This window comes from Mangifera indica, chromosome 12 (assembly GCF_011075055.1).
Source record: "Mangifera indica cultivar Alphonso chromosome 12, CATAS_Mindica_2.1, whole genome shotgun sequence".
In the NCBI taxonomy this organism is placed as follows: domain Eukaryota; kingdom Viridiplantae; phylum Streptophyta; class Magnoliopsida; order Sapindales; family Anacardiaceae; genus Mangifera; species Mangifera indica.
In genome coordinates, this window is record NC_058148.1 from 11,198,075 (window position 1) to 11,214,543 (window position 16,469).

Sequence of the window (16,469 nt, forward strand, 5' to 3'; positions counted from 1 at the left end):
ATTGATAACCCAACGGCCTGATACGCCAACTCAAAGTGACCACGTCATGCAAAATTTTACTGAAATGACTCGATCTCCTAATCATCTGACACCCTTCAGTGGGTCTGACTCAGAATGATACCCCACCACTATCTTCCACGTGTCCTCCACATTTTCGATATTAAACTTCCCTCTTAAATTTACCCAAAAATGTCCTCAGCTCAACTAAATTAAAATCTAAAATTAAAACAATCAATTCCATCAATTTATAACCCTTTTTCATTTTTAATAAACAAATTAAAATGACACAATAATTATTTTAATTGAATTTCAAGTTATTTTATTATTATTATTATCAACAAGAACAAGTAAGCTCGGACAGGGCTCTGAAAATTAATATATATAGGCGTCAAGTGCCACCATTTTGATTAGGAAGCAAGCACAGCAATCTTCAGCTGTTTCTTCCTCTTCCTTCCATTTCAATTTCAATTTCAATTTCTTCTCTCTTGGTCACTCCAATTTCTTCTTCACCAAAATGGAGAAGTTAAGATGTTGCAGCAGTTTCCTGGAGAACTCTAAACCTTACTTCGCCATGATCTCTTTGCAGTTCGGATATGCCGGCATGAACATCATCACTAAGGTTTCATTAAACCGCGGCATGTCTCACTACGTTCTTGTGGTCTATCGCCACGCCTTTGCCACAGCAGTCATTGCTCCTTTCGCCATATTTCTCGAGAGGTTCCATCAAAGAACTTTTCCCTTTTTTGTACACTTTTAGTTTTCTCCATGAAATTCTAGCAAAAATCTGAACTATTTCTGATTGTTTTTTCATTCCAGAAAAGCTCAACCAAAGATCACATTTAAAGTCTTCATGCAGATTTTTGCCCTTGCCCTTCTGGGGTACGTTCATATTGCTGAATATAAACTTACACAAAACTATTTTATTTGATATAAATTTGACTCCATTAATTGAATTACAGGCCCGTGATTGACCAAAATTTCTATTACGCCGGTTTGAAATTTACTTCTCCGACTTTTTCATGTGCCATGAGCAACATGCTTCCGGCGATGACGTTTGTTATGGCAGTCATATTCCGGTAAGATTACAAAACGTATATGAAGTTAATCAAAGCAATCTCTATCATATCAATTGGTGTTTCTTATGATGATTGTGTTTTTGAATGAATTTACTGTAGAATGGAGAAGCTGGATTTGAAGAAAATAAGGTGTCAAGCGAAGGTTGTGGGAACTGTAGTGACAGTGGCTGGGGCAATGTTGATGACCTTATACAAGGGACCCATTGTTGAACTCTTTTGGACCAAACATATTCATCCTCATAAATCTTACGCCAACACTTCTTCCTCCACCGGTAGCTCCGACAGAGAATGGTTCATCGGTTCAATTCTTCTCATCATCGCTACCTTCGCCTGGGCGTCTCTCTTCGTTTTACAGGTGAGCTAGTTGTATTCATACTTATAGCTCGAAACAACCCATCAAACCCAGAAGACAAAAATTAACTTTTATGACTGCACAGACGAAAGCATTGGAGACATACAGAAACCATCAGCTGTCGCTCACAACGCTCGTGTGCTTCGTGGGCACTTTACAAGCTATTGCGGTGACATTTGTGATGGAGCACAAGCTCTCAGTGTGGCAGATTGGCTGGGACATGAACCTCCTCGCCGCAGCCTACGCTGTAATTATTCATTCTTTTGCTATCTTGATTATTTCTCATTTTCGAGTCACAAGTTGCTTAATCTCTCTCAATTCTGATGATCAATCGAACAGGGCATTGTGACATCAAGTATTTCGTACTATGTTCAAGGGCTTGTGATAAAGAAAAGAGGCCCTGTTTTTGCCACTGCTTTCAGCCCGTTGATGATGATCATTGTCGCCATTCTGGGCTCGTTCATCCTGGCGGAGAATATTTATCTCGGAGGGTAATTAATTAATAAATTTTTAACCTTTACATACAATTTTCTGGTTCAACCATTAATTATACAATAAAACTTGTGACATTTGATTATACAAATGGATATATATTTAATATGTATATTATCAATTGATTGAGTAGTTTTAAATTAAAAATAAAATTACATCTAATTACGGGATAAATCATGTCAAGTATATAGCAATTTGTTTTTTTTAAAGATACCCATAAAATTGCTCTTAATTTTATGACTCTAAATAAATTACTTTCTCTGGGTGCAGTGCGATCGGCTCATTGCTGATAGTAATAGGCCTCTACTCCGTGCTGTGGGGCAAACACAAAGAAAAGAAAGAAGAATTTCTAGCCGAACAGATTCTGGATCCCGTAAAGGGAGAACAAGTGAATGGGAATGGGCATTCCGCTTCAATGATTGAAGATATTGAAGCAAATCAAGTTGAATTACAAAAGGCAGAAGCTAATAACAACATGAAGCTCGATTCATCAGTTTCTATTTGCATGCCTGCAGCCAAAGTCCACCAAGAGAAATAATTGAACAGTTGAATTAATCACAATGGCAGAGGAGGGCTTTTTTTCTTTGGTTATATTTTCTCAAAGTTTCAGATAGATATTGCCCCGGGTCTTTGTTTTTCTTGTGTTTTTGTTGTGTTAAATTTGTGTTAAATATTTCAGGGACTTTGTTCTGAAAAAAAAAAATTCTATTGGAGATCTAATGAATTCTAAAATCTCTTTTAACTATTATTATATCATCCATCTATCAATAGTAACTTAATGATAATCATATGGATGTCTATTTTATTAATAAAATTATATATACATATTTTGAAATATACAATTAAATATCTAATCACATAATAACACATTTTATTACAGTGAATTGGCCATATCTAGATCACCAGAATAATAACTCTTGGAATGAGAGGTGACGCAGATTCCACTAGGAGTTGGTGATGCTGAGTGGCTGTGATCTTGGAATCCATTTCAATTAGAATCAGATGCTGCATTCAATTGATCTCAATTGAACCATAATTCCTGCCAACTTAATGTGAATTGATAGATGATACCAAAGTGAGATCCAATTGGGACGACACCATTGGAGGATAAAGTTCATTGCCTGCTAGCTTTATCTTTTTAATTTTCTTTCAATTTGTTTGTTTCCAACTCTTTGGGTATATATATTCATATGCGGCTGCTGAATTATGTAAAATCACTATCTCATTATTTCATTAATTATAAATATATTCATGGGGCACAGAGGTATTCTTGATACATACATTTTGATGCTTGTTGCAATTAGCATAGCAAATCACATGGTCCAAAGGCAACAAATTATGCTCGTTAGCTTGTAATGTGGGTAGCTTTGTCAACAACGGACAGTGATCCGTTAGTTTGATTTGTTAAATAGAATCAGAGTCATAATAACTTATATTGTAAAGTATGAAAACTTCTAATTTCTCATTATATACAATATCAAAGAATTTAACTGATTTAATAATCAATTTCAATATATAGTACAATTAAACGTTGTCTTGAGTGTTCTCTTACAATATATAAGTTATTTCTACAAAATTAACTTGTTCAAACTACAAATTCTGAAAATCACAAATACTTTTCATTATTGGAGCTCATGATATAAAAGAAAACTTAGTTGGATTAATTGCATGTGTGGTTCCATTTCTACTAACCTAATATTACCATTATTAAAATGGCTAATCCTGAATTTGTGATGTGGAATAAAATTGACAAGTTATAAATGTTGCTACCATGTTGAAATATGTAAAACTCTAGAAATTGAATTTTTAGTTGCATGAAAGTTACAACTCTTGAGCCCCATCTTTGTAGAATCTTAGATAGGAACACGAGCAATTAAAAGCAGAATTTTTTTGTATTTAGCCAAAGGTATAGCTCTTGTATACTTTTGCTCTTGTAGTTTTTGTTTGTTGTCCCCTTTTTTCTGACGAACCTAGGTTGTTGCTTTTGGGTTCTTTTTGTTTATAAAATTTACTTACCAAAAAAAAAAGTTACAATTATTGCACATAAAGAATTTGCTTCACAATACTACAAAGAATGATCTAAGTATAAGGAGTTACATAAGATGAACGGTTATGTTGAGATGTTGACTGCAGGAGAACAAGTTATTTCTGATGAGAAACTTTTTAATCGTGTATTGGATGGGTTAGATTTGAAGTATGATGCAATGGTATTAAGCTTGCTTTCACATGAAGCTCCAATGGCCATAAACAGTGAGTCTAGGCTATTTAGTTAGAAATTAACGACTAGATTGTATTTTGACAACGGTGAACAATTTATCACTCTGAAATCTTATATAAAAAGAATCTTATAATCCTAATTCTTGTTAATTCAAAATATACTCTTTCACTTTTTGAATATATATGAATTACTATTAAAAGAGTAATTTTCTAATAAATATTAAACTATAATAAAGGTTCCCCTGAACCCTAATGCCCTACAAATTATTTTAATTTTATGTACAAGGATGGATGATTATCAACTTTCCAAGAAGAGCTTTGACATATTAATGAATATTTGAATAATGTTAATTTAGCCCATTATTCCATTGTTAATAATCTTTGAATAATCAGTGATGTAAATTATATTCCTCAGCAATATCTAGATCGAATTAGCAGCCAAAATCTAAATCGAATCAGAAGAGCCATGCATCAGCCTCATAATATTTGAATTTTAGCAATAGTAATGTGTACATATAGTAAAAGGAGCAGTTGTCTTGCCGACCCATATAATACTTTTAATAAAAGTAAATTCATATTCATATTCATATTCCCGTAAGCACAGTACCAAGGTATCTGTATGAACATATACATCATCAAATTAATGGATAATTTTTGTGAAACATGTTGGTGGATCATATTCATGCCCCAATGCAGCATATTTTGAGTGGCCAAGTTGTGCTTTTGTGTTATTGATCGGAAAGAATATCAAAATGAATCTCATTGCCTTTAGCGTTGCTTCATTCCACACGATTATATGTTTGTCAACTTTTTTATTTCAAAAAGTTATATGGGATATCGTAAGAATAGAAACCAATCATGTCTGTATTTGGATTACCTTGCCCAAATTTGCTTTGGGGTTTTTTATTAAAATTTTCTTCTCTCAACATACATTTACTTGGTTAATTAAAAGAACTCAAAACTTATAAACAGTTTTATATTCTTATTTATCAATAATGTGAACATGGCAAGCTTTTCACACTGATTGACGACACTAAGGGTGGATCCAACAACAAAACTTGCATCGGGAGAGATTCCACTAGGTGCGACAATGAACATCATGGATGCAGGATGAATATTTTGAAGATTTTTAATTGCGTCGTATAATATTTATGTTATACGGGAAAACTTCTCTTTATTCAAACTCATAAGAATCAACAGTAAAAAAATAATTGTCTAATGGCAAGTTATAAGGATAATGATCAATAGATCAAATCAATATAAAGATAAAAGTTTTATCACTGTAAGAAGAATTTTATTTAGTATTTGAACTTATCAACATTTATGAGATTATCTTTTTATTCAATCTTATGATTATAGAGGAAAAAATTATATCCTATAAAAACGAGATCTCGCAGTTAATATAATTATTTTATTCTTATACAATATTATCAAATCTTTATCGGAACATTTTTTTAAGAATTATAAATAACATAATAATAGAAATAAGCTTAAACTCTTGCATCTTTATTATTTGCTCACACACTATCTCATACATAACCATTATAACAATTTTAATCCTCGTCATCATACCAATTATCCCATTAAATCAAATACAAATAAAGCTAAATCTAGAAGCATGCACAAAAGACCTTAAATAAATTGTAGGTCTAAACAATATTGTAGAATCACATTCTTCTTGTCGATGGCCCAAAAATATATATAAAAATATTCCTTCCTTTCCTTACATCATTTAATATGTTAGGAAAGACTTCTTGAAAACAGACACAGCTTATTTATCAAGGACAATGCTATAGGAAATTATTTTTACATATATATATATAATTGTATGTTATTTTATTATTAATTTAAAATTATTTAATTACTTAATAATACATATTAATTATATACCCATTTATGTATTTAAAATGGATATACATGGTTTTACTGATTTATCATTCTCTAATATTCTTGAAGCTTTGTAAGTTGTTTAGTTTTTCTTCTGGCTGCTTATTCTCTTAGAAAAATCAATTAAAGAAAGCCAAAGAGGAATTTGTATTGCATAAAATTACCAGCTTTATTGATCTTGATGTCTTAGTTCATTGAACATCCTCTTGATTTTTCTCCTTCTTTGCTTTGCCATTTTTTTAATTTAAAAAAATTATATTAATTAATTAATTAGGGCAAAAATAATAAAATATAAGGGATATATGTACATAACAAAGTGATTTGATCAGACAATATGAGAAATTAATTAATTTAACCTTTTTATAATAATATTATGCCATTTTAATTTTTTTTTTTATGTATTATAATATAACTAATGTTTTAACTTCATACTTGTTTTATCTTCGATACTTTGAAAAAATATAATATCAACCATGCGTCCATGAACCGATGACTTCTACTATAAGATAATAATATAAGGATAGTATAAACCCACTCAAAACAATTAATTAAGATGAACTCGTGAGCACGGTGAGAGTTTGCTTGATTATGGAACAAACGATTCTTCACATATTTAATTAAGGGAAAAGAACTATTTTCCACCCAACTTTTAGGTTATTCTCAAACCTACATTTATGAGAGATGGAAAACTCTTATTTTCACCTATAGATAAACTTCTGTTAATTTTTTCTGTTAAAGAGAGGGATAAAATAGACAATTTATTGTTTATATTAAAAGTTATAAAGTTTATTATTTTTCACCCCCCTTAGTTTTAGAAACCAACATTTCACCTTTACTTAAAGTTTTTAAACTTTGAAAAGTAATATTTTCACCTCCAAACCTAAGGTTTCCATATTTTTCAAAGCGCAACTGCCCCTCATAACTTTCAAAAATAGTAGTTTCACCCCTATTCTTCAACTTCATCTTCCGACGTCGTCTCCAGCCTCCTCCTTCTCCTAGTGCGACGATGATGGTACGATAAAGAGATGTTCATCTTCTCGTCGCACGATGCAACGAAGATCTTTTCGTCGCTCCACCCAGACAACGAAGGACGACGCTTCATCGTCCTTCGTTGCTCGTCACGTTGTCCAAACACGACGACGAAGAATGATGAAACATTGTCCTTCGTCTGTTCTTCCAAATCTCGACAACGCTTCGTCGTCCAGATCTGGGTGACGAAAGATCGTCCTTCGTCAGCCTTTGTAGCTGGAGATGGGAAATCGGTGAAATGCATCGGCCGTCAGTGGTGGCCAGAGAAGGAAGCAAACCTTAGGGGTGAAATCTAAACTTTTCAAACTTTGAGGATGGGTTGAGGTGTTAGTTTTTAAAACTTGGAGGGGGGAAATGATAAAGTTTTAAAGTTTATAAATAAAATGATGATTTTACCCTTGTCCCTAACTGAAAATTTGAATGATAGTTTGGTCATGGGTGGAAGTTTGAGTTTTTCATCTCTCGTGGGTGTGAGTTTGAAATTGGGCTAAAAGTTGGGTGGGAAATAGTCCTTTTCCCTTTAATTAATGATGATTAGCTATTAAATCCAAAGAGTAGGATCCCATTGTTACACTTAATGGGTACAAGACTCTTAAGCGTAACTATCACTTTTAATTTTATTATAATATATAGTTAGATAATGTTTAAGTAATGCTCTAAACTATGCTTTAATTTGTGATATTATTCTATTCAATTCAATTTTCTTCCTGGACGTCTCCAATAAGTAAATGGATGATGATTCTCTGACAGTTATATAAATAAATGTATTAGAAGAAGATAATTAGCCCAAACTATGGTTGAATAATTGATTAATAAAATATTGATGCTGGTGAATGACTCTATTTGCACCTTCGACCTTTAAGTTATCCTTCCACTCCATTATTTTATTGCCGGTTTGTGGATTCTGAATTTGCTTTAAATAAATAATCTGATTTGGAATATGTAGAATCTCTACCACAAATTTTCCCTCTATAAATTTAAATATTCAATTGAAAATTAAACTATTTAATTAATCATTAATAGGCCAATTTTCAACTATTAATATGAAGATATTACACTAGTAGAATTATGATATGATATCGTATTAATAAAATCATAATAAAATTATATATATTTATTTTAAATATATATATATATATATATATATATATATATATGTGTCATCATGTAATTGAATGATTTTAAATTAAGGATAAAAAATATCTAATCATATAATGACACGTATAAATGTGTATACATTTATGTGCCTAAAGTAGATACGTATAACATTACTCATAAAATTATACGTATCCATTTTACATATACATATGGATATATATTTATATGTATTATTATATAATTGAGTGATTTTAAATTAAAAATAAAGTAATACCTAATCATATAATGATACATATAAATATATATTTATTTGTGTATTCAAAATAGATATGTATAATATTATTCGATGTGATATACAACAAGTTCTAGTATCATAGCATATGTCATCAATTGTGCAAAGGACTCCAAAATTAAAAATAAAAAAAATACATTATATTGTGGCAAGTTTTATCTGTACAGGAGCCAAAACATTTCAACTTGTTTGATGGGGAATTCATTTGCCTTTTGTGCTGTTGTTGGATGACCAATAACTTTTTAAACACTAAATAATTTAAAATAAAATATTGAATAAAAAAATAAGTGGAGTCTGACCTAGCCCACTAAGCCAAGCAAATGGGTCTTTGGTGGCAACAATTTTACTGACCTGAAAATGACTTGGTGAGCTCATCGAATTTTAAATGATTAATTTGCATGATTTCCTTTTTTTTTTTAATTGATTTTATGTACATCACAGGGCATTTCGCCACATTTTTTGTTAAAGAAATGGATAAGATGTATGAAAGCATTATTTCTTCATCATTGGAGACACTGATTAAGCCATTTAATTCAAGCATGGCTCAACTTTTGGGAGATTATTTTATAAATTGAAGTTTCTCTGCATTTGGACAATCTTATTATATGATCAATATGTACACACCCATTAATGTAAAAGTAATATTATATACACAATTTTATATATAAATAACGATACATCATCATGTGATTTAGTATTATTTTATTTTTAATTTTTAACTATCTAATTATATGATGATACTTTATTATTTATATATAAAATTATGTATAATAATTGTGTATATGATACTATTCAAAATAAATAGTGTAAAATTCATATTTCAATTGCGCTAAATGAATTGGGTCTAGTTGGATTAAAAAAGAAGACTATTTAGGCAACTAATCTTTCAACAAAGGGGGGCTTTCCTCAAACGTTAACGCTAGTTTTTGCATGAATAATCAAAGTTATATATATTTAATTTTGAGTACTTAATCGTGTACTTAGATGATACATTATCATATTATTAAGTATTATTTTATTATTAATTTAAAATTATCTAATTACAGTATAATATATCATTTGTGTATCTAATTAAATACTTAAGATTGAGTAGATAATTTTATTGTTTTCTTTGTTGTCAAGTTTTATTCATCATATGAAAAACATATCAAAATCAAGGGAGTGGACCGGAAGATTCATCTTCTGTAATTGATTCATGGGCATTACATGTTGATTTTTTTTTGTTCATAATTTTGTTTAATATATCAAAATAAAATTTAAAAAATGTCCTGATTTTGAGAGGATTATAGTACTTGACCAAATTTCAGCCTCGACATCAAGAGTGAATTTGTGTATTCCAATGACATATCAACAAAGTAATGGTGAAACAAAATGAGCACCTACACCAGTCAGCAGTCTAATCGCCCTAAGACTGAATCATCTTCTGCGAGGGCAACATAGTTCAAGGGATTGATTTGTGGCATTGCTGCTCTCTCTAGGATCGTGCCCACCAGAGATTCCATGGTGGCTTCATGGTGGAGTTCCAAGCATGGTGTTAGACTGATCCAAAGACTTTGTTATTGCAGGCTTCGAACCATATATGGCCTTTTGTCCTGCGGCTACTTCTTGCAGCTGTTTCTGTTCCTGAAATGACCAGAGGATAAACATATGATAAACCTTTTAGCCAGGGTCCATGATATGTAATTGAACATTATCTAAAATATGTATATAATCTTATTTGAATTGATACAGATTGGACAACAAGAGAACAGATAGAACGGAATTGTAATTAAGCCGGCTCGGGTTCAAATCCAATTTGTCTAAACAATACTTTTTCATCCAAAATTGAACTTTATTTAAAAAAATAAAACTAATTATATATTGGAGCAGGACGAGGCTATACCCACTCACTAAGAAGAGCATGAAACCTGCTGTTCCATTAGGAGCCAATTACATACCTATTGATATTTCTGTCAGCAATTGTTTAAACACTAACATGTCCGAGATTCCGATATACATCAAAACGATTTATTGATTCTCCATATTAAACTGACTAGTACTAGATAATGTATGATAGATTATGCCGATGCCCAGAGGATTATTGTGAATGAACTACATGTTTATTCATGTTAGTTAGATCAACAGGCTAGGATGTTCTGGAACACTGGTATCAGAGTCTCATAAAAATTAGGTATATTAACATTATTGATCAAACCACAACAGCAAGACTTGGCCTGTGACATGCTGTTAATAAACTTCCAAGAATCGATATGATTGATACATTACAGTTACACAGAGAATTTCACGCCTTCATCGTCCGCTGAAGTGCCCTTGAAGATTGCAAGCTTCCCCTTATGTTCCAGTAGTTTTAGAGCTCGCATCAGTACTGTGCGATCCATCCCATGAAGCTCTGAGGTACACGAAGAGAAGAAGAGAGAGAAATTAACAATTAACAAATATGCAAAGAAATTCCCAGACGCAAAACAAATAAATTCCTGACTTCTGTTAAATTATGATTAGAACTGAATTGAATTTGTAATAGAGAAAGAAAGAGATAGCAATGAAATAGTAAGAGCAGTTAATTAACCTGTCCCTCGAGATTCAATTCCTGTACGTATTTCTTCCAATGTGGTAACAGAATCCTCTAACCCATTGTCTTTTGCCTAGTCAATCATATGTAAGAATATCAGAAATAACTACCAATGATTCTGGTAACAAGGGCAAAAAATTTTATCAAAATCACATATAACTGACAAAGCTTAAGATGATATCAGCCCAATCCTGAATCCGATGCCAGAGGATAAGGCATTTTCTATGTCCTTTATCCAACCATTCTGCTCGTCCTGTTAAAGAGAATGGCAATTAATAAATTATGTGCTGAATGCATAGAAGTTACATGGAGTCTTCACATTGCCTAAAATATTTAGAGGAAAAGAAAAGGTCCAACCAGGAAAGACCAGAACAAACCTTCTGAAACTAAAGCCGACAGAAACACTTCTCTGGCTTCATTACTAAGAGATCCTGCATGATATAATCACATAGTATAATGACATATCAGCAGAGATAAAGCAGAGATGAGAAGAGATGAGAAACATATCAAAGAAAGGAACAAATTGTAAACAATCATATAGCACAAAGATGGTCATGTAGCTAAACTCAAATTGGAAATCCAACTCAGCAACTTGGCTTGTCTGCCCATCCAACGATACTATTCATCTGGCCAACAATCTGTTCACCCCATTTACAACTTTCTGGTGATACTGTACACCAGCTCGAACAAGCTCGAGTTAGGCATCATGGATTCAAGTCAAACTCAAGTTGACCCTTATTCAGACTCGACTTGACTCGAATCCACCCCAATTGTCAATATTCAAATTTACTGTGACTCACTGCTTTTGTAATACAGTTTCTGCTTATTTTCACCAGCTATTAAATATATAATTCAATGCCATTAATAATATGAACCTTCATGGCCTACAAAGGAAGGGCAAACCATTGCTATACAGGCTGAGCCAATAGTGAACAAAGAGGGAAAACTTATAATTGACAAACCCTTGCATTCACAAGATCTACCAGCTATTGAAGAACATGAATTTTTTAACTAAAGATGAATATAATTACAATTACCATCTATTACTTCACTCCTCATTATATTCAAAAGTAATTGAACAACATGTATATTGCAGTAAAAGCTTCACCATCTTACAAATAAGATAAATAGTTAGAATCTCTAATGGATTACTAAAAGATCTGTATGGTCCATATACTGATCAATATATACCATCTTCCAAGTTTAATAGTATTTATATTCTTCCTATTTCCCTTTTATCCCAATCGTGAATTATCAGGAAATTTTCATGCAGTGAAACAAGAAGATAAACAGAGGAAGAGAGAAAATGAGAGAAAAGAGAGAAAGAACGTAATGAATAAGCTGCGAGAAGTTAAGAAAGGGAGCGACACAGGAAATGAGTTAAAAGAACAGATAGGAGGAAGAAATATAAATTAAAAAAATGAGAGAGCACAGAGGCAAAGTTTTGTTGCATATTTTTATATGTTAACAATTTTCACATATATGAAATCATAGCCCTTCAATAGAATTTTACAGAACTTATATGAGAAAGACCTCAAGAACCTATTATCCATAAGAGGAAAGATATCAAAGCCAAGACCTTTAAACAAAACATCAAACTGATACAAAAAAGAAAGATCGCATCAATCTTCATAAGATAACCATAATATTACTAAAGAAATGAAAATAAACTTTAAGGCTTGATCCATTCATGCTAAATCTCTCGTCATATGGTATTCTCAAAATCGTAAATATAACAGGGTTGCCCCATTTTATACAACAAACAACATTGATTCCCTTAATAGAAATTCAAGGTGACAGAAATCTTTAGTGTAGGCCAAAAACCAAAAATCAATCTACTTCCATGCAATTTCATAAAAGATAGCATAAGATAAGTACTTTCCTCCAAGCAATGATAACTTCAACTCAGGAGAGACCCCATCAACACTGGACAATACATTGGAGCAAATAAAGCCCCAGCTCCAGATTTTATATGCAGTATAATTCAGTGTAAGTATACAGTGGTAGCATTATCTTGGGAATTCCAGAGCTTGCCACTTTACAAACTATTCATGAGTTAACCCAATCACTCAGGTCATCCACCAGACATTGCAGTTGACACACAGAAATGGAACATGATAAAAAGCAGATGTGTGACAAGGGATAGCATGTTAGGACCAATGGTAATTGCCTCATCAGCATGCAGAATGATGGGATATTAAAATGACATTCTAGATAAAAGATCACAAAATAATCACCCAGAAATTATTCCACATATGATCAAAGGGGGTTCAAATAAGGACTACAAATAATGTGAAAACAAAGCATTAAACACAACTGCACAGATTAAAATTCAATAAAAGACAGGTTAAGACAAGCTTAAGTCTGTAAGAAAACTGTAATCAAGATAATAGAAGGCACCTTGAAAAGGGCTGAGAAAGCAGCCCACAAAATTTATGATTGGAGAATAAGAGTTTCTCACTCTTATGTTCTATGCAACTTTGCAATTCCAGATGCATGTGTAAGCCATAAATACTCCTTCCAGTGACTTCAAATCTATCCTATACCATTCAAAATCCTTCTCTTCTTGCCCAAAATTTAAAAAAAAAAAAAAAAAAAATTGGAGTCTCGCACACTATGAATCAATAACTGGATCATATACCACCAATTTCTACTTACCATACCAACTCCAAAGCATAAATGACTAGCTAAGAAAAAATTATTCTTATAAAGCTTCATCAGGACTTAAAACAATGCTTTTACAAACTAATAATTGCTACCTCGTAAGCAATCTCCCTCCAAGTCGCAAAGAAGGGAAAATCGAAGAGGGAAGATGCATACAATAGCATTGCATAGCTTATGCATGATGAATGAAGAGATTACTTTAAATTTATTGAATGAACATGAAATATTCTGTTTAAAATGTGTTGGAATCCATAAATAATGCTAAGGAAATTTATATAATAAGCAGCTCCTCTTCTCTCCATACTCAATAGTCCTTTATAACAGCATGCCTGCTGTCAATTAAGGGTACCTTCCAAGTACAGAGTTAAAAATACATGCAAAAATTTTAATCTAATAACTGTTCCTGAAGACTATTAGAATCTTCCATAGGGTATTGAAACAAGTGTAACAAAGAGTTTGAAAGATTATCAATAACTTAATTAAGCCTAGTGAGAAAAGGGGTCATACTTTCAATCACAGGATTCGAGAAGAGTGGAAATTCTTCTTCCAGTCCAATCACAAATATTTTTTGAGTTCTACAGTAATCAAGAATAAGTTCCTTCCAAAGCTGTACCTGCTTCTCTCGAGTGTCTCTAACTGGTTGCAAACTGAAAACAAACAACAGAAACATATGTTAAAATGAACATGGATCATCCGAAGGTGAAATAAGAATCGAGAAGGTAACTTGAACAGGCAAAAAGAACCAGGAAAAACAAAAACAAAAATATTTTAAAAGAAAAATATAAGTTCAGTATTATAATGAAAACTGCTTTTCCTGTGAAATGAAAATTCTAAGTTACTTAGCGCCATTTCTTCATAGATATGTCCAGAGCTTCGGATATATATTGTCCAACAATTTAACCAAATTCTTGTAAAGGGAAGTTTTGAGAAGATTTGATCAAATGTCAAACTCTAAAGCTTGTCTATGACACAACCAATAAGGATATCAATAATGAGAATGAAACTTATTGATAGACAATTAAAATGCCATTATGATATAACTTGCTTCTAAAGGTTAAACTGATTGATCCAAAATGATTTGCCAAATTAATATGGTAGGTATCTTACAAGCTAGTTGCTAAAATCATATCACTCAAAAAAAAGTGATTCTGAATAATGTAATTCACATTAACAAATAATTAAGAGATCAAGATCAGTTAATAATATTATTCTCACATACACTAGAAATTCCTATTTGTATTTACCACTGTCTGAATATCCAGCAACCAAAGAGTAAAATGCTAGTGCTTTAGTGTCATATAAATCAAGCAAGAGCATACGTAAAGTATGGAGGATAATTGAAGAAAGCTGGAAGCTTGAAATCACCCAATTGCTGCATATCTCTGTAACTGCATGCTTGGAACCAACAAAAGTTTTGTTAAAATAAGAAGAAATTGAACCAAAACATTCACTAGAAAAAACCTTAAAATTTAACTAATGACTTTACAAGGAAAATGACTAACTACTGTTATAACATCTCTTGCAGAAAAAATTAAATAAAATTCTAGTCACACAACTTCGCCTTGAACTAAAATTTCCTGAATATTAGAATGCTTCAGTTGAAAGAGGTACAATTCTTAAACCCATATCTAAAATTTCTAGTTTCATTGTAAATTACATCAAACGAATTTTTTTTGTTGCTCAGATTCATAAATTACAATGACAGAATATCAGAAACCAAGGGAAAAAGAAAGCCTTAACATTTGAAAACTTAAATTGAATCAATCAGTGCAGCTGCAAAGATTTTCATCACCGAAACAAAAACCCAATATCAATAATACGAAAAACTCATACACCATTTAAAAACAACTAAAGAAAAGAGGGGAAATAATGAAAGAAGAAAACCCATAATATCTTATATCTACCCGATTAGGTAGGCCCCTTCGCAGTGTGGTATGGTGTTTACGATGCAACAATCCAATCTGTAGGTGTGGGGATGAGATGTCGAGGACAGGATGGGTTCTACGGAGTAAAATCGAGACCGGGAAGGGAAGAAGGACGCGCGTAATTGGTTGCTGATAAATTTTTAAGGGGTTGAGGGTTCTTTGAAGTTCAAATAATTTGAGGGTGTTTGCTAATTTTAAAATTTTTTATATATCCGCTATAGTTTGAAAAATTAAAAAAGAAGCTGATTAAAATGGAACGGAAATGTCTAAACCTCAAAAATAATATAAAGGCCAAAAGACTTATTCTCATAAGAGGTACAGTAAAATCTGGAAGTTTTATCTTTTAATTTTTAAAATCTAAATACTTATTTAAAAATTAATTTTTAGTTAATGTTAAAAATAAAATCATTATTTCACAATAATATTAAAAAAATAAGAATTTATATCATTTTGATTTTACTATTTTAATTTATAAAATTAATAATTTTTTTTAAATTAAGTTTTAAAAAATATATTTTTTTTTACCTAAAGTTTCAAATTTTGTAAGCAATTTTCCAATGAATAACAACTGATCTCTTTCTCTTCTAACAATGTTTTTCTCTCGATGTTTTTTCTCTAATCAATGATATCTAACTTTAATAGAAATCAAATAAAATCAAGATAAAAAGTTTTGAAACTCTTTGTACGTCATCTAGATAAATCAGTTTTGTCTAAATAATGACGATGCTCCAAATGAAAAGGATTGTACTCTCACAATGAAGATATTGTAATTTTATTCGACTAAGTTATAATGCTTTTTCGCATTCTCAATTTAGTAGAGAAAAAAATTATATTGTTGTTGATCTCAAATAACAAAGAAATTCAAAAC

At 31.6% G+C, this 16,469-nt stretch overlaps 2 protein-coding genes across 7 annotated transcripts; one reads left to right on the forward strand and one right to left on the reverse strand.

The window, feature by feature from the left end:
* Positions 1-401: 401 nt before the first annotated feature.
* On the forward strand, positions 402-2,665 carry LOC123192520 (WAT1-related protein At5g07050-like). The gene is made up of 7 exons (XM_044605102.1): positions 402-717; positions 817-879; positions 960-1,076; positions 1,176-1,431; positions 1,514-1,675; positions 1,768-1,919; positions 2,191-2,665. The coding sequence occupies exons 1-7, from the start codon at positions 515-517 to the stop codon at positions 2,456-2,458; spliced, it is 1,221 nt and encodes a 406-aa protein (XP_044461037.1). The 5' UTR covers positions 402-514; the 3' UTR covers positions 2,459-2,665.
* A 7,070-nt stretch (positions 2,666-9,735) lies between these two features.
* LOC123193298 (vacuolar protein sorting-associated protein 25-like) lies at positions 9,736-15,824 on the reverse strand. Of its 6 annotated transcripts, XM_044606184.1 has the most exons (8): positions 15,561-15,824; positions 14,996-15,071; positions 14,184-14,323; positions 11,390-11,443; positions 11,177-11,265; positions 11,010-11,085; positions 10,709-10,832; positions 9,736-10,066 (listed from the first exon to the last, which is right to left on the reverse strand). In XM_044606184.1, the coding sequence occupies exons 1-7, from the start codon at positions 15,562-15,564 to the stop codon at positions 10,711-10,713; spliced, it is 561 nt and encodes a 186-aa protein (XP_044462119.1). In that variant the 5' UTR covers positions 15,565-15,824; the 3' UTR covers positions 9,736-10,066; positions 10,709-10,710. The 6 variants fall into 6 exon arrangements, with proteins under 6 accessions (XP_044462119.1, XP_044462118.1, XP_044462123.1 ...); XM_044606183.1 differs by lacking the exon at positions 9,736-10,066 and having other exon boundaries at positions 10,521-10,832; positions 15,561-15,823; XM_044606188.1 differs by lacking the exon at positions 9,736-10,066 and having other exon boundaries at positions 10,521-10,832; positions 15,581-15,822.
* Positions 15,825-16,469: the final 645 nt, after the last annotated feature.

Bases quoted from the DNA above. Each gene is read 5' to 3' on its own strand.
- LOC123192520 (XM_044605102.1), top strand. From the start codon at position 515: ATGGAGAAGTTAAGATGTTGCAGCAGTTTCCTGGAGAACTCTAAACCT. The intron at 880-959 runs GTACGTTCATAT...ATTGAATTACAG, and splicing joins TTTGCCCTTGCCCTTCTGGG to GCCCGTGATTGACCAAAATT. The intron at 1,077-1,175 runs GTAAGATTACAA...AATTTACTGTAG, and splicing joins GTTATGGCAGTCATATTCCG to AATGGAGAAGCTGGATTTGA.
- LOC123193298 (XM_044606184.1), bottom strand. The intron at 11,444-14,183 runs GTATGACCCCTT...TATATCATGCAG, and splicing joins CTCGAATCCTGTGATTGAAA to GATCTCTTAGTAATGAAGCC. The intron at 11,266-11,389 runs GTTTGTTCTGGT...TCTCTTTAACAG, and splicing joins GTCGGCTTTAGTTTCAGAAG to GACGAGCAGAATGGTTGGAT.